This window comes from Staurois parvus, unplaced genomic scaffold (assembly GCF_062004578.1).
Source record: "Staurois parvus isolate SC_StPar_1 unplaced genomic scaffold, SC_StPar_1.0 ptg000192l, whole genome shotgun sequence".
NCBI classification, from domain to species: Eukaryota; Metazoa; Chordata; class Amphibia; order Anura; family Ranidae; genus Staurois; species Staurois parvus.
The window spans coordinates 4,828,987-4,851,269 of NW_028317988.1; the positions used below are offsets into that span (position 1 = coordinate 4,828,987).

Below are 22,283 nucleotides of genomic sequence, written 5' to 3' on the forward strand. Positions count from 1 at the left end.
TTGTAACAAGTGCAGTGCTTTAGATTGTAAGCTCCATGAGCCAGGCCCCTCTATTCCTTCTGTATTGAACTGTATTGTAATTATACTGTATTGTGCAGCACAGTGGCTAAATGATTAGCACTTCCGCCTGGCAGTACTAGGGTCGTTGGTTCGAATCCCAACCACAGCACCACCTGCCTGGAGTTTGATGTTCTCCCTGTGCCTGCGTGGGTTTCCTCCGGTTTCCTTCCACACTCCAAAGACATGCTGGTAGGTTAATTGGATCCTGTCTAAATTGGCCCTTGTATATGAATATGAGTTAGGGACCTTAGATTGTACACCCCTTGAGGGTTAGGGACTGATGTGAATGTACAATATATATGTAAAGCGCTGCATAAATGAAAGGTGCTATATAAGTACCTGAAATAAATAAATAATACTGTCCCCCTATATGTTGTAAACTGTTGGCGCTATATAAATCCTCTATAATAATAATAATAATACAGCTACAATCACTATAACCCCTTTCCCGGGCCAGTCCTGGTGACCTTTTAAACTGGGTCTTTAAGCTAGGGTGCAAAAACAGACTTCCCAATCACATGATCATGTTGATTGGCTGTCGCAGTGGTCACATCATCTGAAGCCCGTACTGCCAACTTTCGATCATAACCAGGCACCAGGAGCAGTGAGTGCGCTCTCATTACAGAAACCTTGGCTTCCATGGACACATTTGCGCAGTGTGTGGGCATTAAAGCACCACCTGACACACAAAAAAAAGATTTAAAAAAATTGAAAGAGCCAAATGCAAAATGATCAGCTGAACAGTGACTGCATCCTCTGATTTTTGGAACCCCCTTTCCAGGTCCCGGGAAGTCATCAGCATCCCAATACATTCTGAGATGATCTACGTGAACCTGTTCCCATTATGATACGGGGATGACACACACACCTCCTATGCTGCAATGACACTTGAAGCAGCAATGACATTACACTGATCAGACATTACACATAATGACAGTGATGTCACGTTACCTACAACTTATTATTGTTGTTTGTGCTGCACACTGGCTGCCATTTGTGTCTTGTAGGCGGTAGAGTCATCATTGTGTTTATCAGGCACGCACCTTAAATTTACTTATTATCAGATGTGTAACTATGGAAATGGGATCTGCAAGCTCACGAGCTTTGTCTGCCTGTCACCATTCCTGCCAACGTGCCAGAAAATGCAAAAAATAAAGGATCTATCCATCTATCGCTATCCATCCATCCTAAGTTCCTCAACAAAGTGATTGTGGGGATCACTGGAGCACTCAAAATCTGGTGCAGATGCACACTTTAGCCAATCAGCTTCTAGCTTCAGCTTGTTCATTTCAGCTTTGACAATAAAACCTGGAAGCTGATTGGCTACCATGCACAGCTCCACCAGATTTTGCACTCTCCGGTTTTAGTAAATCAACCCCATTGTGTTGGCTGTGCCACTTGTTACTGTGTGTTGCATCAGACAGCTCATTGATTTTATTGGGCTGCCAACATGCCACAATGTAGCAAACACCAGGCCTGAAGCAAATGATAGGGCCACTTGACACCTTGGCATTGTACAACATTGTATTATTGCATGCATGTTTTTTGCATGTTTCAACAGCTGTTGTGTTAAGGCAGCCCACTCAAATGAGTGCTCTGGTACCAACCCTAAGGCCGCGTACACACGTTAAGAAAGTCGTACAAAAAATTCCACGGATCCACTGATCGAAATATTTTCTCTTCGTTGATGAGCAGGATGTTTTAACCGATAACGATATTGTGAACAAAAAAATCCGGTTAAACAACAGTGAAAAATGTTGTCATTTCGCATACGAACGACTGATTTTCTCTGCGGTGTTATGACAGTTGTACGGAAAAAATCTATCAAGAACTATCACGCATGAGCGGAAGCAGAAGATGACCCGGATGTTTATGTCCAAGGAATCTTTGTAAACACGAACGAAAAATCCAAATGTTAAAAGTAGATTGGCCTAATGAGATGATGAAACCAGAATTCTGCAGATTATATTTTATGTATCACTATTTATGTATATAGATGATGTAATAAACGATATTATACTCATTGCTGGGAATTGTGTATATCGCACGTTTTGGCCGGAAGGGCGTGGCTACAAGGTCACACGCACACCGCATCACTTCCACTTGTACGAAAGACGTCAACACTACGTATTGCCCGACGAATGATTTTTTTAGATTGGTTAATGTGGGCCATGATTTCGACCAACGAACAAACGCCTCTCGGTCGTCGGATGACCGATCGGTTGATTTTCTAAACGTGTATGGGAATACTCTGTATTGACAAGCCTTAACACTAGCTGCATTAATATCAATTATGACACCAAGTTAAATTCAGGTACTTATACTGCCTGCATGTAGTTTGTCACACTTGAGCCTCATGCACACTGATTGTTAAAAAATGCTTCTTTAAGAAGTGCAGTTGAAGGCTCCACCAGCCACTTACTCGAAACCCTATCATATTTCTTAGGGCGACCTCTGTTTATGTATGTATCCTTCAGGGGCGGACTGACCATTTGGAAACTCGTGCACTGCCCTAGGGCCCGGGGTCAGTAGGGGGCCCCATGAGATGCCCTTGGTAGCTTTTTCAAAGGCTTTTTTGAGTTTGGGCAAGGACACAGGGGCCCCATGATCCCCTATTGCCCGGGGGCCCCATGAGTTGTCAGTCCGCCCCTGGTATCCTTATATAGCAGTACATTATTATTTACCAGTTGCTTCAAGTAGGAGAGAAAAAAGCGGGCCTGTTTCTTCCAGTTCAGTGCTATAGCCTTCCAATCGCAGAAAAGTAAGCCTACAAAAGTGCATTCTGCAGCCATTGGGAACAAATTTTCCACTAGTCCCAAAAGGCAGCGTGCAAACGTGTTTAAATGCTTCTAAACATGCGATAATGCTAGGAGCGTCAAGTGCTTCAATGTCAATTCATTTCAACAGCCAGAAAAAAATATTGTTCTGGTCAATGAAATTAATTAATGCCCAAAATCCTGACAGCCCCTAAACAGGACTAAGCATGTTTACATTTACACGCGCAAAGTGTCTTTTCTGCCAAAACGCTGCTGCCAGGAGGAAAGGCATTTAGGAGATCTGGGCAAACACCCTGTGTACATGGGATCTTAGCCAGGTGATTTGGAGGCTTTTTTGCAAATTTGTACATGAAACTTCCAGTACAGGAGCAGAATCATGCTTTTTTGCCCCTATGGATTTTTAAATAGAAGCACCAGAAAAACACACATGAAGTCTTTGGGGTCAAAAATGTGCGATTCTGCCCCAAAGAAGCATGCAACAGGGGACATGTGGCACAATACTCCACCATTGAGAATAATAGGATTCTCCATCTTCAGGATTGTCGCACTTCGGAAATCCCACAACAAAGCAATCAGGGGAGAATGGGGGCCAGTCTGCAGAACATATGCCTGCCGCAGTCACCTTAGCCTGATCTGTCATCATACCGCAGTTCAGATCAGCCTCTGCACAGAAACAGAGCAAGCAGGGATAAAGAGAAGGCTGTTTTCATGTTATGTGTAGTCCCAAAAAATTGCCTCAAAAAATCTAATCTATAGATACTGAGAAATGAAACAGATTCTTTTCTGATGTGGTGTTACAATGCAGCATGTAGCAGATCCCCAACATTCATTTAACTGTCCCCTTTAGCTAGGGTTGATGCTTACTGTTGGAAGCTGCCTTGCCTTTGTGTCCCCATTGGCCGCTAAGGCTGCCCTTCACAGTGATGGTCTAATAAGAATATGTGGGAGGGGACAGACCAGCCTCTGACACTAAAAGGAAGTGTCAAAATTGGAAACTAAAGGCAAAACTTTTTTTTTCATTTTGGATAGAGTAAAGCTGGGTATACACCAGTGAAGGTTCAAATGAAAATTTATGTGAAAATTCTCAGAACATCTGAATGTAATTTGGAACATATTGTTTGCTTTTGGAATGAATGGACTTTACAGATCACAAATCACATACACTGTTAGAAATTCCCTAACCCTCAAGGGGCATACAAGCTAAGGTCCCTAACTTACATTCATACATTACATACTAGGGCCAATTTAGACAGGATCCAATTCACCTACCAGCATGCCTTTGGAGTGTAGGAGGAAACTGGAGGAAGCCCATGCAGGCACAGGGAGAACATGCAAACACCAGGCAGGTGGTGCCGTGGTTGGGATTTGAACCAATGATCCTAGTACTGCCAGGTGAAAGTGCTAACCATTTAGCCACTGTGCTGCCCACCATGTAGCCACTGTGCTGCCCACCATTTAGCCACTGTGCTGCCCCATGTAGCCACTGTGCTGCCCACCATTTAACCACTGTGCTGCCCACTATTTAGCCACTGTGCTGCAACTTCCAATGAAAAATGTTGAACAACTTTATACTAGTGTCCCCAGCTTATGCGAGGATTATAACCCATCAGTTTTTTTTGTCACCTGTATCCCATTGGGGAGATTTCCCTTCACTTTCTGTCCCACATTCAAAACAGGAAGTGAGAGGGAATCCCTCCAAGCTGAGGTAATCCCTGGTTGTCGCCTGAACCAGTGTCCCTGTTGGAAGATTTCTCCTCCATTACTGTTCTGGTGACAACCCAAAATTTGTGATTTTCTTATACTTTCATTTTTTGTGACAAAGGTAAAGAAGATATATAGAGAGGGTGAATCTTGCTGACGGGGGCACAGACATCAATAAAAGCTGAAAGATGTTTCAATCCACCTCCACTCTTACAAACCTATAAAAAAAGTATTGCCATTAGTTATACTTGAAGTGTGGGATTTGGGGTGCGCCATGTGCCTGCACCGCTGCAGCATGTTCTTTATGACGGGTTTACTTTAAGTGTGCGCTAAGATTTTTCCTCTGGAGACAGAGCCGTCCTGGCAGAATCCAGGCATTGTATCCAGGCACAGCTCCCCTGACTAAGTGCCTTTATTAAAGATCAGTCATGCGGTCCTGTGAGGTGAATTCCCTGCAGCATTCTGGAAAGCTGATCCGTCTCCTCAGACATCCACAGAGCCCGACATGCAGAAGGTAATGATTAATGCAGATGAATGCACACAGAGCCTCTGCGAAGAATGGCATTAAAGGAGTTTTCCATTACGGTCAAACATATTTTATAACCGACTCTGGGGACAAAGCTTTCCCGGGCACTGCTTCTAATCTATATCCCAGCATTCGCCCCTGGACATCCCTCCAAGGAAAGCACTGGATCTTCCCGTATCCTCATCCTCAGAATGTGCAGACAGAAGTGTGTTCCCAGGTTCCAGCACTGTCCGCTCTAACCCCGCCCACATGGAGGGCTCATGCACGCAAGGGTTGCGTTTGATCTGCTTTGCCTGCAATGGATCTCAATAGGAATTTGTAAGAATATCTCATAGGTGAAGCGTCTATGTTAAATCTGTGATTTTCAAATTGTGAACTAAAGAGGGCCTCAAATAAGCCCCTGACATCACCAAAGGATGCACATAATGTTCATTATACATAATTCTTGGGAGGACTGCCAGAAACTGCAGACCAAGTAGAGGAAATGAAAGTCAGAGAGTGTGGGCACTCCACATTTTTGGCTGGGGATGGTTGCAGAAGACAATACGAAACTGGAAACGTTCCATGCGGTTAGTGGAGATCAATGATATCACCCTAATCAACCTTCTCACCAGGGGCGGACTGACAACTCATGGGACCCCCGGGCAATAGGGGATCATGGGGCCCCTGTGTCCTTGCCCAAAATCAAAAAAGAATATGAAAAAGTTACCAGGGGCATCTCATGGGGCCCCCTACTGACTCCGGGCCCTCGGCAGTGCCCGAGTTTCCAAATGGTCAGTTTGGGCAAGGACACAGGGGCCCCATGATCCCCTATTGCCCAGGGACCCCATGAGTTGTCAGTTCGCCCCTGTTCTGGATACTCTTTCTTTTGTGAATTATCCAAGAGTAAATAGCCCCGTGTTAGTACCCTTTGAGAGAACTGGAACTTTGGTGTGAAAACCACATTAACAGCTACATCTTTAACATACAACCAAAACTTTACCTGTGACATATTCTTACAAGTGTGGACTGAGTTTTGTGACAGTTGTCAAAAGGCATTAGTGGATAACTTGGGAAGATCGGTATGGTGCAATATACTGTTTATTAAAGCGGAGTTCCACTCACCCTGTCGAAAAATAAAAGTCTGCAGCTACCAAAACTGTAGCTGCTGACTTTTAAAAAACAGCCACTTACCTGACCCTTGGTCCCTCAGTGTGTCTCCCGCAGTCCGTTTCACAGGCCGTCCTGTATTCCAGGAGGCCGGCATCTTCAGTGTGGGCACCCGGCTGTGACAGCATGCGGCTTCAGAGTTGGCTACCCACTGCGAATGTGCGAGTTAAACTGCGCTTCATGAATGGTCCTGTAGCCTTCTGGGACCTGTCACGTGTCCCAAAAGACTACAGGTGGAAGGACACCTTCCGCTTCTGATCGCCTAGGCGATCGGACCGGAAGTGGAAGCGGGTACCTGTCAAATTCGGGTACCCGCTCAACCCCCACCCCCCAAAAGTGCCAATCCTTAATGGGGAGTTGGGGAGTAGTCTTTAAAGGGGAACTTCCCCTTCTGGGTGGAGCTCCGCTTTAAGTTATTGTAGACTGTGCTCTATGCACCTGCTGCTGTTCATGTTTGTAATTTCTACAATGTGATCATTTTTATATCTATATAAATGTTACCAACACTAATTAGAACTAAAAAAGCAAAACATCTCAACAATACAGGACAAATCTAGTTAAATGTGGCTAACTATTACTAGCTATACCATACCCAGGTATTGGTTATGGCAGCCTTTCTCAACCTTTTCAACAAAAAAGAACCTTAAAATTATTTTCCAGTCTCAGGGAACACCTGCTAAAAATGATTATATCTACATCTCATAATGCATTAGTGTGATGGTCAGTGGGAAGAATTACCCTCTGCAAATAGATCATTTCTCATGGACACCATTGATTTATTTATTTCAGGTACTTATATAGCGCTGTCAATTTTACACAGTGCTTTTACATATATATATATTGTACATTCACATCAGTCCCTAACCCTCAAGGGGCATACAATCTAAGGTCCTTAACTCACATTCATACATACACATACTAAGGCCAATTTAGACAGGATCCAATTCACCTACTAGCATGTCTTCGGAGTCTGGGAGGAAACCAGAGTACCCGGAGGAAGCCCACGCAGGCACAGGGAGAACATGCAAACTCCAGGCAGGTGGTGCCGTGGTTGGGATTTGAACCAACGACCTTTGTACTGCCAGGCGGAAGTGCTAACTATTTAGCCACTGTGCTGTCCTATTGATCTTTTTAGCTGAGAGGCAGAATTAGTTTGTTGTTCAAAGAACCCCTAGCAACATCTGGAGGAACCCTGGTTGAGAAACCCTGGGTTATGGCATAGCTAACCTAACTGAAAACCTTCAGTCAATCTATGATAAAGTTAAAGGGAGAATCTGATTTAGGCTGCATTACTCATTGGTTTCTTATTATTCTTGGGGGCTCCAGCATCAACCTCATCAACCTCTCTGTCAGTTGCTATTTCTATTCCCACCCACCTTCTTTTTAAAGAAGACATCTTTCCACTTTCATTACTATGTTATGGTCTGTCCCCAGGGAACAAAGTACTGCATGTGCTGTCTATGGTTAGCGGTGGGGTCAGACAGGGCACTCCTCATCCTTCTGACAATGCCGATAGAATGGAGATGGCAGATTTGACTGATTTAATTTTTCTCTGTCTCCAAGGGCGGACTGACAACTCATGGGGCCCCTGGGCAATAGGGGATCATGGGGCCCCTGTGTCCTTGCCCAAACTAAAAAAAGCCTATGAAAAAGGTACCAGGGGCATCTCATGGGGCCCCCTACTGACCCCGGGCCCTCAGGCAGTGCCAAAGTTTCCAAATGGTCAGTCCGCCCTTGTCTGTCTCTAAGCTCTTGCCTGCAGTGCCAGATTACCAAATAGGCAGAGTAGGCATCGGTCTATGTGCCCATGCCGACTAAGGGCCTTGTGACAACAGATCAAAATAATACTGATTTGATCTTGAAAGAAAATTACAATGAAGCTTTCTTATATTGCTTACAAAAGATACAAGAAATGAAACAAAAGAAAACTTTACAGATTCTATAGAGAAAATATTGTATTAATGTAATGTACCCAATAACAACCTAAAGTACAGAAACTGTAGACATCAGGTTCATATTACAGTATGTCTCTTAAAATTTCATCTTCTTTCCACTGTCAGTTTGTAAAAAAATTTGTTGTAGCCTACATAAGTGTAATGTACAGTAGTCAGGGTCATCTCCATCTAGCAGCTGATGTGCACTCTATACTACTTGCCTAGAACATTTTAGATAACAATCCCCCTCCCCTGCATTCCTTGTCTTGAGCAAGTGCAGTGAAGACACATGACAGTTCCACGTGTCAAAGCAGCCGTTTTCTTGCTAGCTGTGTTGTCGGACATCTGTGGACGCAGGAGGGGTGCCCTGTCCAACCTCACAGCTAGCATTAGACAGCCCATAGGAAGATGGCATAAAATACTACATTTACTTTGCCCCTGTACAACAGAACACATTGATAAAAACGAAGGTAAGGTTTCTTATTTTAAACAAGAAGCGTGAGATGTCGTCAGGAGGGAACTGCAGCATGTGTGCAGAATTTGGATCTCAGGCACAATGTTATCCCCCATCATGGTCCTTGAGAGATCTACAAAATCAGCATCAGTTTTTGGCATTATATATTTTGCAAGAAAAAAATAATTTGGTCCTGTTTCTGTCAAGGATCTTGTATACTCTCTCCCAGTATAATAATAAAACCCAACCTGTCATATAAAACACCATTAGTGTATTCTCGTAGTTGGATCAGTACAGCAGCCACGTACCTGTAGAAGGGTCACATATTCTGTACTCCTGGTGCTGGGCATGGAGAGAGGTGGAGGATCTGTCTGCGTTGTCCTGGGACTCCCACACACTCCTATAGTCCACAATGTCAGTAGCACCCTCAGAGGTAATGGGGCTGCAGAATCTGTTCATGGACAGAACCACAGTCATCTCTTATAACCAGCGATCTGCAAATAGACACAAAGCAGGGTGTAAGCATTGACAGCAGGCAGTTACAAATAACAGTATTGTGAAAAGTAATACACCCCAAAATCGTCTTCTAAAGTAGAATAAACACTAAATATACATCTAACCTCAATAGGATTTCAGAATATTGCAGGACAGATGCGAGGGACAAATTACCTTCATATACTAAGAGATATAGGGATTGATTTACTAAAACTGGGGAGTGCAAAATCAGGTACAGCCAGGGGCGGACTGACCATTCTGAAACTCGGGCACTGCCCTAGGGCCCGGGTTCAGTAGGGGGCCCCATGGGATGCCCCTGGTACCTTTTTCATAGGCTCTTTTGAGTTTGGGCAAGGACACAGGGGCCCCATGATCCCCTATTGCCCGGGGGCCCCATGAGTTGTCAGTCCGCCCCTGGGTACAGCTTTGCATAGAAACCAATCAGTTTCTAGGTTTTTTTTTCAGCAAAGCTTAAAGCGGAGTTCCAGTTAGTTTTGTGTTTATTAAACGTCAGCAGCAACAAAAACTGTAGCTGCTGACTTTTAATAAACACACACTTACCTGTCCCAGGGTCCAGCGATGTGCTCACCCGTGCCGTCCCTTCTCTGCCTCTTCTCTCCCCAGCATCGGCATCACAAATGTGGGCACCTGGCTGTGACAGCTTGCGGCTTCACAGCTGGGTGCCCACTGCGCATGCACCAGTCGCGCTGTGTATTCTCATTGGTCCGGCAGTCTTTTGGGACCTGTGAAAGGATCCCCGGAGACTGCGGGAGGAAGGAGGGGGGCGTATTAAGCCAGAAGTAGGAGTGGGTACCTGTCAAAAACATCGCTCCTCCCCAAAAGGTGCCAAATATGGCAGTGGAGAGGGAAAGGAGGCAAACAAGCGGAGCTTCCACTTTTGAGTGGAACTCCACATTAATTGAACAAGCTGAAGTTAGAGGGTGATTGGCCACCATGCACAGCTGCACCAGATTTTGCACTCTCCATTTTTAGTAAATCTATCCCATTATCACTTGATCAGAAAGTAGTTCAATTCTGGAGTATGTATGAATGTGAATTAGAGACCTCAGATTGTATGCTCCTTGAGGGTTAGGGACTGATGTGAATGAACATTATATGTAAAGCGCTGCGTAAATTGACGGTGCTATATAAATACCTGTAATAGTAATAATAATGGTTCCTGTATTTGTTCACAAATCAGTCTTCTATGTGCCAATGTGACTGGCCTTTCACCGATCATTTGACCGCAGGGGCTTGGCTCGACGTAACACACCGGCATAATACAACCGTGTTCTATAAACTTACCTGTCCTTGTTATGTCAAATGAATGATTTCTGTTCCACCTTGGGGGCACTTCTAATCAAATGTAAATACTTTTTCTAAACTGTCGCATGCAGATGGTAAATATCTTTTTGATTGTTTAATTGTATTTTCGATCCTGTGGACCAAAAATCATGAAACAGAATCCAGATAGAATTGTAGGGTTAGTAGAAGTCAGCAAATTGTAATAAAAAATAAATGCCAAATAAAGGCCCAAGTGGGAAGCCAGCCATAAATATCTCAATATATATGAAAAAGTATTAGACACTTACATGCACTTAGTGGTCAATAATGGACAGGACACGCAGTTGTTATATATTAGAATTAAAGGCCAACCTATTCATATAATCACTAGTGTGTATTAAAAGGATAAAAAAACTCTATTTACATTTTTATTATTATTTTATGTACATAAACGCAATTATATTCCTCATTACTGAACAGTGAAGTGTCATCCAGTGAACCTGTGTTCACTCAAAAGATTCAAACTTACAAAAAAAAAGGTATTTTCTAAAATTCCTCAGCAGATGACTGCTCCCACGATCACTGTGATTGGTTTTTGTGCAACTGCATCAGACACGGGGAAAGGTGAGTATATTACAGATGGTGGTTGGTTTAATCTTAGTGGTTACCAGAGGTTAATATAGGCCATAGATAGAGTAAGAGATTAGGGGGTTTAATTCAGTTGTAGGGTTTGGTTGTAGGAGGATAGTTAAGGGTTAAGTGTCAAGGTAAAGCTAAAGTGTCTGTAATCCCCAAAAATGAACTTCTTTTATTTGCCCCCATTTGGTCTGTTAAATAGACCAGTGTTTTGTTATGTCAGTGTGAGAAGAAAAATAACTGCTGATCCTTCCAGAAATTTTGAGCTGCCATATGACCTGTGTACTATAGCTCCCTATGTTGTAGAGGTAAGGAATAGGGGTGGTTGTGTATACTCTGGCAAGAGGCAAGTAGGCAGGGCTGACACCAGTCTACATTTTAGCCAGGGTCAACAGGTATTTTTTGCTATTTGCAGGGTCAATAAAGGGATAAGGCCTCATGTACACTGCTGCTCCTAAATGTGAGTTTAGGAGCTTTTTTGTCAAAGCCCCTGAACTCAACTCCATAGAAGCCTATGTGTCCATGTACTCCAAGGCTTTTACCAGAGTTTAGGCGCAGCAGAGTTTAGAACGCAGAAGAATCACATTCAGAAGAGGAACGTTTTGGACAAAAACGTTAAACGCAATTGGGCATTTATTTATGTCAATGGAAAATATTCTGGCCAATCAAATGAATAAACATCCAATCTCTAAACGCCGTTAAACACGTGGCTAAACGCGGCTCTGTGTTTTTTTGCCACATTTAGCGTTTTTCTGCTGCCAGGAGAGCTAAACGTCTAGGGGAGTTCATGTGTACATGAGGCCTAAAACATTGGGAAATATGTATGTACTTGTAAAATTACTGGGCATGTCACATTATTCTGTATGTTCTCGGAGTTTTCAGAGAACATACAGATAACAGCAGTAATACATAGTGGTGTAGAGTATTATTATTATATTATTATTATACAGGATTTATAAAGCGCCAATAGTTCGCTCAGCGCTGTACATTACAAAGGGGGACAGAACATGTGACAGAACAATACCAATACAATGCAAAACATGAGGGGATTGAGGGCCCTGCTTTTTCGAGCTTACAATCTAGGAGAATACAGAAAGCAGCAGTAATCACTGACAATGAGGACGTTTCTTTTTAATTCTTCCCTGACATACACTTTAAAGCCTAACTCCAAATTTTAGTTAAGTATCAAGAGTTTGTTTGGACCAAGCTGGTCTAAATGGACTATTTACTTCACTAGCAGATGTAATGGCTGTGAGCTTAATATGAACTGTGTATAGCCGCAGCTGCATTCAGTCAGGAGCAGGGGCAGACTGACAACTCATGGGGCCCCTGGGAAAGAGGGGATCATTGGGCCCCTGTGTCCTTGCCCAAACTCAAAAAAGCCTATGAAAAAGGTACCAGGAGCATCTCATGAGGCCCCTTACTGACCCCAGGCCCTCGGGCAGTGCCAGAGTTTCCAAATGGTCAGTCCATCCCTGGTCAGGAGCAGACTGACCATTCGGGCTCTTGGGCAGTGCCTAGGGGCCCGGAGTCAGTAGGAGGCCCCATGAGATGCCCCTGGTACCTTTCATAGGCTTTTTTGGGTGTGGTTTAAGTGTGGGCGAGGACACAGGGGCCCCATGATCCCCTATTGCCCAGGGGCCCCATGAGTTGTCAGTCTGGCCCTGCATACAGTATACAGCGCTGTGCTCCTCCAGTGGAACGGGAACTTCCTGTCCTAGTCCCGGAACAAAACTGAGTCAGACTGAGTGCTGTTCATCCATTCAGAAAGAGCTTTGTATTCTATGAATGAAAACAAAGCTTCCTCTGATTGGCTGAGTCGGAGTTTGTGACGTCATCTGCTTTCCTGTCCACCTCTGCCAAACAGAGGAAGGTTTGCATTTATTCATAGAATACAAAGCTCCCTGGTAATGGCTGAGTGGACTCGAATTTGTACTGAGAATGGGATAGGAAGTTCCCTACTTTATGCTGGAACACAGCGCTGTATTGTGTGTAGCTGAGACTACAGCCACTGCATGTTAGTGAAGTAAATAGTTAGTTTGGACAAGCTTCGTCCAAACAAATTATTTAATTTTCACGAAAACCTGGACATCTGCTTTAAGGTCTTGTTCAGATGGGCAAATGAGGACAGAAAGGCATCTGCATTCAGATGTGGCTAAACATCACTGTGATTCTGAGCTATGGCCTCAATCAAGCAGAACAATTAGCTGTGGCTGTGGTTTGTATCTGGCCAGGAATGGCATCTCAAGATCAAACTGTCTGCTTTCAGGGCCAGTCTGGTTCCCTATTCTCAGGTAACTGCTTGGATGAACTGTTAGAGAGCCACGGCAGCACTGGCTACGGGTTTGTAAGGCGTATAAATCTGGCAGTGCCTCTACTAGCCGTGGTGGTTCGCACCATCTTGTGTTTGCAGCTAGTTTCTCCACCAGCAAGAATAGCTAATTCTTGTAGGAAATGAAGCCTACGTATTAGGGACTCACTTTAGAGCTAAACTTAAGTTTTATGGTCAGTTAATGTGTAACGGCGTTAACGGATTAGAGCTAAGGATTGAGCATTTGGGGTAGAAATTAGGTTATTACTTGTGGGATGGCTAAGTGTTAAAGAAGAACTGAACTCTGGAAGCTGTGCCCAAAACAGGCAAGAGGGAAAGGACTAGTCACCAGTACTGTCTGTGGTCCTCCTGCAGCTGATCTTTACCTCACTGCTGATTTACCAAGTCTTTTTACGCTTTATGTCTCTGTGTAGAAACCATCTTGATACAGGCGGAGCTTTGCTTTCTCAAATCATAGTCACCCACTGCTAACTGCTGATCTGATGGCTGACAGAGAAATAGTCAAGCAGGAGAGGTTCAGAAAGCACAGATCCACATAATGAATCGAGCACGATGTGGAGAGAAGGCAGATCATTGTACTGCAGGTCCCCAGGTGTAGCTTTCTCTCCAGCAAGGAAAACAGTGAGCAGCGCAGTAGTGGCATCACCAAATCTCATTTCGTATTTTGTGAGACTAGCAATCAGAAGCTGCAGTGCCTTAGATCTCCAACTGCAGATACACAGCTATGAGTCTCAGAGTACAGGTGTACACTTTTATTTTTCTTCAAGAGTACAGGACAAACGGTAGACTTATTAGAATGCAGTTCAGGCATAATTACCCTTACTAGAAGTTCCCTATAGCAGAAGATTTTCACTTTCTAAGTTCAGGTCCACTTTAAGTGCTCAGGTATAACATTTGAATATATATATATATATATATATTCTTGTTTTTGGAAATTATTGTATGTGTATATATATATATATATTGAATAAAGAATATATATATATATATATATATATATACACACACACGATAATTTCCAAACACAAGAATATATATATATATATATATATATATATATATATATATATAGATCACAGTATTAAATGATCATTTCCAAACACTGAAACATGGGCAGCTGGTCCATTGATGACGAGGTTAACATAATGACCAATCAGAGTCCTTGACAGGTGAAACCTGACTACTTTCTATAGGTGAAAATTCCACCTTTGCCCCTATTTTCTTTATATGTTGTTTCGTATACCTTGTACATGATGCAGAAAATCTGCATCTTACTAAGAAAAAACATCCTACCTGCCACTACATACAATCCAAATGGCACCAGTGTGTATTGTAATATTTGTAAATTTGCAGTTGTATTTTGTAAAATAAAAATTTTTTTGTTGTTGAGCAGAAATATATCATATAATAATTCATGTGTGTTTAAACTAAATACAAAAAAACTACATATTTTGTTTTACTTTTTTATGTGCATGATCTATGTATCTATTTATCTGTCTATGTCTCTCTCTCCACATCTGTCTTTCATATAAATATTATATATAAGCAACTATTTGAGTTAAATCACTCAAAAATAACCACTACAATGAATTTTGCATGTGATGTTCTACTTGCTGTAAGGTTTCCCCATTGCACTGATTGCACCATTCAGAAACACCTTGTAGAGCTGAAACAAGTACCTCCAGGTATGAACACAGAACACATTGACGCTCCGAAAATACCCATTAGATTTCATAATTGGTGCTAGGAAAGCCAAATTCTGATGAGTTGCCTTTGTCTGGTGTTTACACAGCAGGGTAACCAATGCACATATCTCTTACTAACCTCGCGTATTCTCCAGGTACAAGACAAGGAAAGTCCTCTTGCAGAGCAGTACAAGGAAACAGTCGCTGGAAAGATTTGCTATCACGGTAAATAACACGACCCTTTCCCGATACAAAAGAAAAAAAAAGAATGCATTGATTGACTTAAAAGTCCTTTTTGTTCCCGTCAGGTCACTTCTATGTCATCTTTTCCCAGCGACCAGCGACCCGTCTCTCCGTCGTCTTTATGAAGAGCAGAGCTGCGCTTTGGTAGTTTCCACTCGGACTAAACTGGATCTGCCTCCAGTCAAAACATTGTGAGATTAAGACAGAAAATTGGCTTCGGTTCCAAGACGTGAGTTCCAATCCCACAGGAGCCAAGCACAACATGAAGAGAGCAGGGAGGAATATTAAACAGGAGTAGGGTTTGGGAGCTAGTCATCCGACACTCAGCCTCCGACTTTCAATAGTGCTTTCTCTCTCTCATTAGACGTGCCTATTGTGCTGTCCCCCCTCCCTCTGCATTTCCCTGTTCCACTCTTATCCTCACCTTCCTGTACACTAAGCCGCGTTTCATCTCGCTACATTGCCGCACACTTCCACAACTCATTATTTCCAGTATAACACCATCTTGTGCACTCAGCAAGGTTGTAAAGAGGAAAGCCACATTTGCCATTTTAGGTGCCAATTCTGTGTTTGATTTAAAGGAGCACTCCAGGCAAATATTTTTAAAGGCAACAATTGGTCCAAACACACGCAATGAATTAAAAGTGCACTTACATAGCAGGCACTATCAGTATACCTGCATTGGAACATCCTTTAAAAAAAAGGATTAGGTGGATTTGGGTGTATAGGCACACCTAAGCAGCATACCATCATTGTCACATGTGGTTGGGGTGAATGGGTACTCCAGTGCTGCATTATTGGGGGGAGTGTCACCTGTCCCTGGTGGAAGGATAAAGTTTAATAAATCCTATGGCAGCTGCTTTACAGCAACTCCTGCGTCAGGTTTGCCTTAAAATGTACAGTATATAAATCCTCAACCGTCAAACAACCCATTCAGTATAAAATAGAAATGAAAGGTAAAACATTTGTGTATAGATATAAAAACTTCATAAACACCTTTTCCCCTTTTTTTTATAAGTGAGCGCATCCCCTTTGTTCTCAAAAGCATAAGAGCTGGGGGAGGAGAGATAGCAGCACACATATCTTCCCAGTGAATGGCTGTGCAAGATGGGAGGGGGGTGTCAGGACAAGTCTGATCATTGGAGGAGAGCAGGCTGAGTTCCCAGCACAGCTATACAACTGACCACGGTTTGTTCTCATGCCTAGTGTGGTCAGTTTTTAATAGGAAAGCAGAGGGACTGGTAGAACACTAAATATTTCACACAAATGAAGAAATACAAAGAGGACAAGAAACCTTTTCATACAAGTACATGGTACAGCAGGCATATAACAGGAATATGATGTTGATGATGTTGAATATAATGGAAAATGTTGGGTTTACATATTCTTTAAAGTAACTCTTTCATTTGTCCATGCAGGGTAAAGGTAGCCACACACCTTTTTTTTTAGCTGGGTGGTGCTAACAGGGCCACCCACATATCAGCCAATCTGTCAAAATTCAAGCAGTGTACGGGCCAGCATAAAGTGGAACTAAAGCCTCCTTTGCTTTAAACCCAAGGAAGCTGCCATCTTAGCCATCTGCTTGATCTGCAACTGCCATGGTGCTGCACATGTGATGGGTTATGGCACCAGCCATTTGATGGTTTGACAGTTGGGTTGGGAGAATGAGCAGCTGTGACAGTTATTTTAACCACTTGCCTACTGGGCACTTATACCCCCTTCCTGCCGAGGCCACTTTTCAGCTTTCAACGCTACATTGGCTCTTTCCGTTGATCAGTGATCTGCTGTGTCTGAGGGACACAGCGCACCACCAATCGCCGCACTGCACGCCACTGGAGCCACGCACGCACGGTTAGAGTGGGAGGACATCATATGACGTCCTCCCAGAACGAGAGAACCGCATTGCGCCCGTCATTTCCTTATATGGCAGGCGGGAGGCGGTTAAAAGGCATGCCTTGAACATAACTGTTTTGGGAAAGTGTTAAATTGATGGGTTTGGTTCCATTTTAAGGTAATACGGTCAATTAACTTCCCAACAGCACATATGCAATTTTCTTTGCTCCACATTGCTCAGGTGTCTAGTGTGAGGTGGCAAAGTACTGTGTAAGTTCCACACTGGCTTGTCAGAGGTGGACCAATCAAGGGGAGTGAGTCAAATACTCCTTTATACCCAAAAGTTACATAGTTATATAGTTAGTCAGGCTGAAAAAAGACAAAAGTCCATCCAGTTCAACCATAAAAAAAAAGTTATAATCCTATACCCACAGTTGATCCAGAGGAAGGCAAAAACACCCAGCAAAGCATAATCCAATTTGCTCCTGCAGGGAAACAAATTCTTTCCTGATCCCCTGAGAGGCAATCGGATATTCCCTGGATCAACTTTACCTATAAATGTTAGTATCCAGTTATATTCTGTGTATCTAGGAAAGAATCCATTACTTTGATAAAGCAATCCACGGAGCTGGCCAGAACCAACTCTTGAGGGAGTCTATTCCACATTTTCACAGCTCTCACGGTGAAGAAACCTTTCCATGGTGTCGGGTATACCTTCTCACTTCCAGTGGCTGAATGACTAAGCGAAGTAATATTATCTGCTGCTGGTGACACTGTTTATCATGCATTAAAATAATAATGGTGACATTAAAACAAATTCTTAAAAAAAACTGCATGGCACAGGAGATTCCTAACACTTACAGCTCCAGAGAGTGGTAACTCCCCACATTGCCCTCTTCAAGATCTATGGCTTCCATCAGAGTCTTCAAATACAACATACTTCCTGGTATGTTGGTTGCCCGCATTCTCCACCACTTTTCCCTGCAGCCACAACACAGTAGTGCAACAGGGGCAGCACACTGTTAGCTTCCTGGCATTCAACACACTGGAAAGTGTGTCGGATGTGATATGAGGCCAAGAGTGATTTATCATGCATTAAAATAATAAATGGTGACATTAAAACAAATTCTGAAAAAAAACTGCATGGCAAAGGAGATTCCTAACACTTACAGCTCCAGAGAGTGGTAACTCCCCACATTGCCCTCTTCAAGATCTATGGCTTCCGTCAGAGTCTTCAAATACAACATACTTCCTGGTATGTTGGTTGCCCGGATTCTCCACCACTTTTTCCTGCAGCCACAGCACAGTAGTGCAACAGGGGCAGCGCACTGTTAGCTTCCTGGCATTCAACACACTGAGAAGTGTGTTGGATGTGATCTGAAGCCAAGAGTGAAGTGAGGACCCATCTCCCTTTGCAGAGGTAAATATTAAGAGTCTTATCTTACAAGCATTATTTTTAGAAATTCTTTTCAATTGATGTAGCCACTTTAAGCCCAATCTCCGAGCTCTGACACAACCCAATGCTATGTTACAATGGACTGGGAGCTCTTTTCTACAGGTGTTGGGAGACCAACAGTGAACAGGAAGACAGCAGTTGGTGTGCTAGTGCTTCATCAGGGAGGTGAGGCATGTCTGCTGAATCTGGGGTTCAGTGGCCCCTGGGCAACACAGGGTAAGATTACCTAACAGCTAAATGTACTGTGTATACAGACGACATCTGGTCTAGGGAACTAGCATTATTTTGGCATGATTTTTTGCAACTAAAATCAGTTGGCAGCCTGTTCGGGGACATTGCTACCTTGAAAGGTCAACAACTTCACTCAGCTTTCTATCTATAGACAAGATGATTTTAATTGTTGGTAAAGTGATCACATATGAACTCTCCTTTGTAATGCAATCATACACTGTGGTCAGTGGCAAATAACCACCTCTAACCATAGTGTATGATTGCTAGACATGTGCAGTTCATTTCATTGCGAACTAAAATTCGGACATAATTTTTATTATTTGGAGATTCGGATGTATCCGAATTTAGGAATTACAGTAGTAAAGAATCTGAAATAATGAAACAAAATTTTGTCCAAAATAATGAATCATCCAAATTTGAATTGAAGTAGAAAAAACTTAAAAAATTAAATCGAATTTGAAAACAGATTCAAAATATAAAATATTTTGGACTATTGCTGAATTCCTAATGATTGGGATAGATTTACTAAAACTGATGTACTTAGAATCTGGTGCAGCTGTGCATGGTAGCAAATCAGCTTCTAAGTTCAGCTTGTTCATTTAGGCTTTGGCAATAAAACCTGGATGCTGATTGGTTTCTATGCAGAGCTGAACCAGATTTTGCACGCTCCAGCTTTAGTAAATTACACCCTGTGAGTATTAATATTAGAATATAGCTGTCTCCCGAAATTTGAATTTCGAATAGAAGAGAAAATAGAAGAATAGAATATAAAATAGAAGAATATAATGGAATAGAAATGAAAATAAAGAAATAGAATAGAAAATAAAATTATAGAAAGAATTTAGCCATCTTCCAAAACTTGAATTTCAAAATTTAAATTTTGAATAGAATAGGATATAATAGAAAGAATATAGCCGTGTTCCGAAATTAGAATTTCAAATCGAATAGAACCAGCTATTCCACACAATTAATTTGGACTGGTTCGATATTTTTTATTTGAATTCAATTCAAATACATCGAATCCATTGGAAAAATTCAAATCTGGTCAAAAACGAATATATGAAATTAAAGTAAACAAAACAAATTTTATTACGAATGCAACTAAACTAAATTAGTAACTTAACAAATCGAGCTAAAACTAAACACATTTTTTGATCTGCACATGTCAAAAGATTGCAGTAGAAAGGAGAGTTGATAGCAGACTCCACATAGATTTTTTTGGTTGTCTAAAATGTTGGTGAGTCCATTCAAGTCCTCATTCTATTTTTCTAAACCTCTTTTTGGCACATAGCCATGATTTGATGAGTTTGGTGTCAAGGGACTTGATTGGCCTGCACAAAGCCCTGACCTCCACCCTAATGAACACCTTCAGGATGAATCTGAATGCTGATTGCGAGCCATGTGAAGATAAAAGCTGGTCACCAGGTAAGCTCTGCGCCTTGAGCCCCTCTGCATGCCAGATCTGCATGCCTTAATGCAGTGTACCTTTAAATCGGCTTCTGTTATTGCGCTTTGATTATGTTCATTGTGTAATCAGCGCTGTAGAATGGTGGAGTTCGAAGACTACTGCCGGGAACTCGGCTTAATCCGCACAGGGATTGTATTACATGACTGTTATTTAATAAACCAATCTGCAAAGGCGAGCTACTGAACAAGACATCCAGGGTTCCGCTTTTCACTGTGATTGAAGTCCCACGAATGTAAAGTCCTAATTAATTCCTAAATTTCTCACCATCGCTGCTGGAGAGGCTTGAACAGGGTGATAATTATAGAGGAACTCCAGTCTAAGGAAGCTTCTTATGTACTTTCCAATAGCAGAGATGATTGGATCTCTAAACGCAGCATATTAACAGCTTTCAGAGCTATTATTATACACATTAATGGGTGTCTATAGCCCAAATCTCTAAAGCTGGCCATAGATGGAGCAACATTTGTCCACTTCAGCAGGGACCAGCTGAATTTCAATCCATCTATGGCTATTCCCATTCCACCAAAGTTGATCTAATGATTGACTTCTCTCTAATTGGCTTCTTTGAAATTTTCACTTTGAGCAGAACTGCAGCCAATTGGCTGCAGCGCTGATCAGTGTATTCTGGCAGGGGAGGCGTCTCACCTGTCAAAATACAATAACACAGTGGGGAGGAGTCCTTCATTCCCCTCACTTGTATAGATAAGGGGAATACTACTGGCTGATAAAATAAATCTGATCCTTGTATGACCAGTCTTTGTTTTGGATAGAATATAGGACAGTTACAACCTTTGTCGGGTTTTTGTACTGTTTGTGCCCTTCAAGAGATTTCCCCTAACTTCTTCTTCCAGAGATCTATCTATTTATCCATTCAGTCGTATCCGACCCTTGGCGATTGCATGGACCGTCACTCGTAAGCAACTTTTTTTCCATGAATTCTCTTAGTAATTATGTTACAGGGTAGGTCGCCAGGTCTTTCCCCAACCCCCACCATTCAAGAGATCCCGCATGGCCAGGGATGCTTCCAGAAATAACAGGAAGTAAATGGAAATCTCTCCAAAGAGAGGCAAAACCTTAGACCGTTGTCACTGTCCCCATTGGAATATTTCCCCTCTCTTCTAGTTCTGCTGTAATATTTTGGATTTCATATCACTTTTTACCACCATGGATTTCCCAGCAGTACACCACCATGATTGCCGTAGAGAGGAATCATTCTACTTGGTTCACAGGAGCAGAGCTTTTTGTTTTATATACAGTATATATATATATATTCTGCAAGGAGCACAACCAGCCTTCATTTTTTGAAGACTTGCACAAGTAGTGACTCACAGAGATATGGATACCCCATACATATTACACATTAAGTTCACAGAATGGGTTGTAAACTACATCAAGGCTCTATTATAAAACCATATTTAAAAAGGTCGGTCTCTTCTGTCTTGAAAATGCTAGTCTTCTGGCTGTCATGCTCATTCACTGGCCTCAATACTTTAGTGGCCGGTTCACATCATGAATCACAGAGGAACACACTGTGCGTTCCCGTGTGTATCATATGCGATCCACGTATAGTGCCATTTAAGCCCATTTATTTGAATGGGCTGAAATTGTGCCGGACCACAGCATAAGTATTGCATGCACTACTTTACGAAATGCAGAGCAACCGGATCGCATGGTACTTCTGTATCACGTGATCCAGTGCAGACAAATGCACTGCATTTGCTACCTGCATTTGGGGTGTTTTTAGCATTGCACTGTGTACAGCCCAGTGCTGATGTAACTACTACTTTTACAAGGTAATATCTTTAAAGTGATACTAAACCCCGGACCCTGCATTCACTATATCTGGTCTCCCCGGACCCTGCATTCACTATATCTGGTCTCCCAGGATCCTGTATTCACTATATCTGGTCTCCCCAGACCCTGCATTCACTATATCCGGTCTCCCCTGACCCTGCATTCACTATATCTGGTCTCCCAGGACCCTGCATTCACTATATCTGGTCTCCCCGGACCCTGCAG

At 42.6% G+C, this 22,283-nt stretch overlaps 1 protein-coding gene across 3 annotated transcripts in view; it reads right to left on the reverse strand.

Moving 5' to 3' along the window:
• Positions 1–22,283, reverse strand: part of SERTAD4 (SERTA domain containing 4) — a 96,283-nt gene that overhangs the window by 23,989 nt on the left and 50,011 nt on the right. For 2 of the 3 annotated variants that reach the window (XM_089677810.1, XM_089677812.1), the window contains exon 2: positions 8,910–9,095. In XM_089677810.1, coding sequence (XP_089533936.1) covers positions 8,910–9,078 — 169 coding nt within the window. In that variant the 5' untranslated portion in view covers positions 9,079–9,095. Of the gene's footprint in view, positions 1–8,909; positions 9,096–15,172; positions 15,645–22,283 lie in introns of those variants that run through there. The other variant, XM_089677811.1, reaches the window with a different exon arrangement.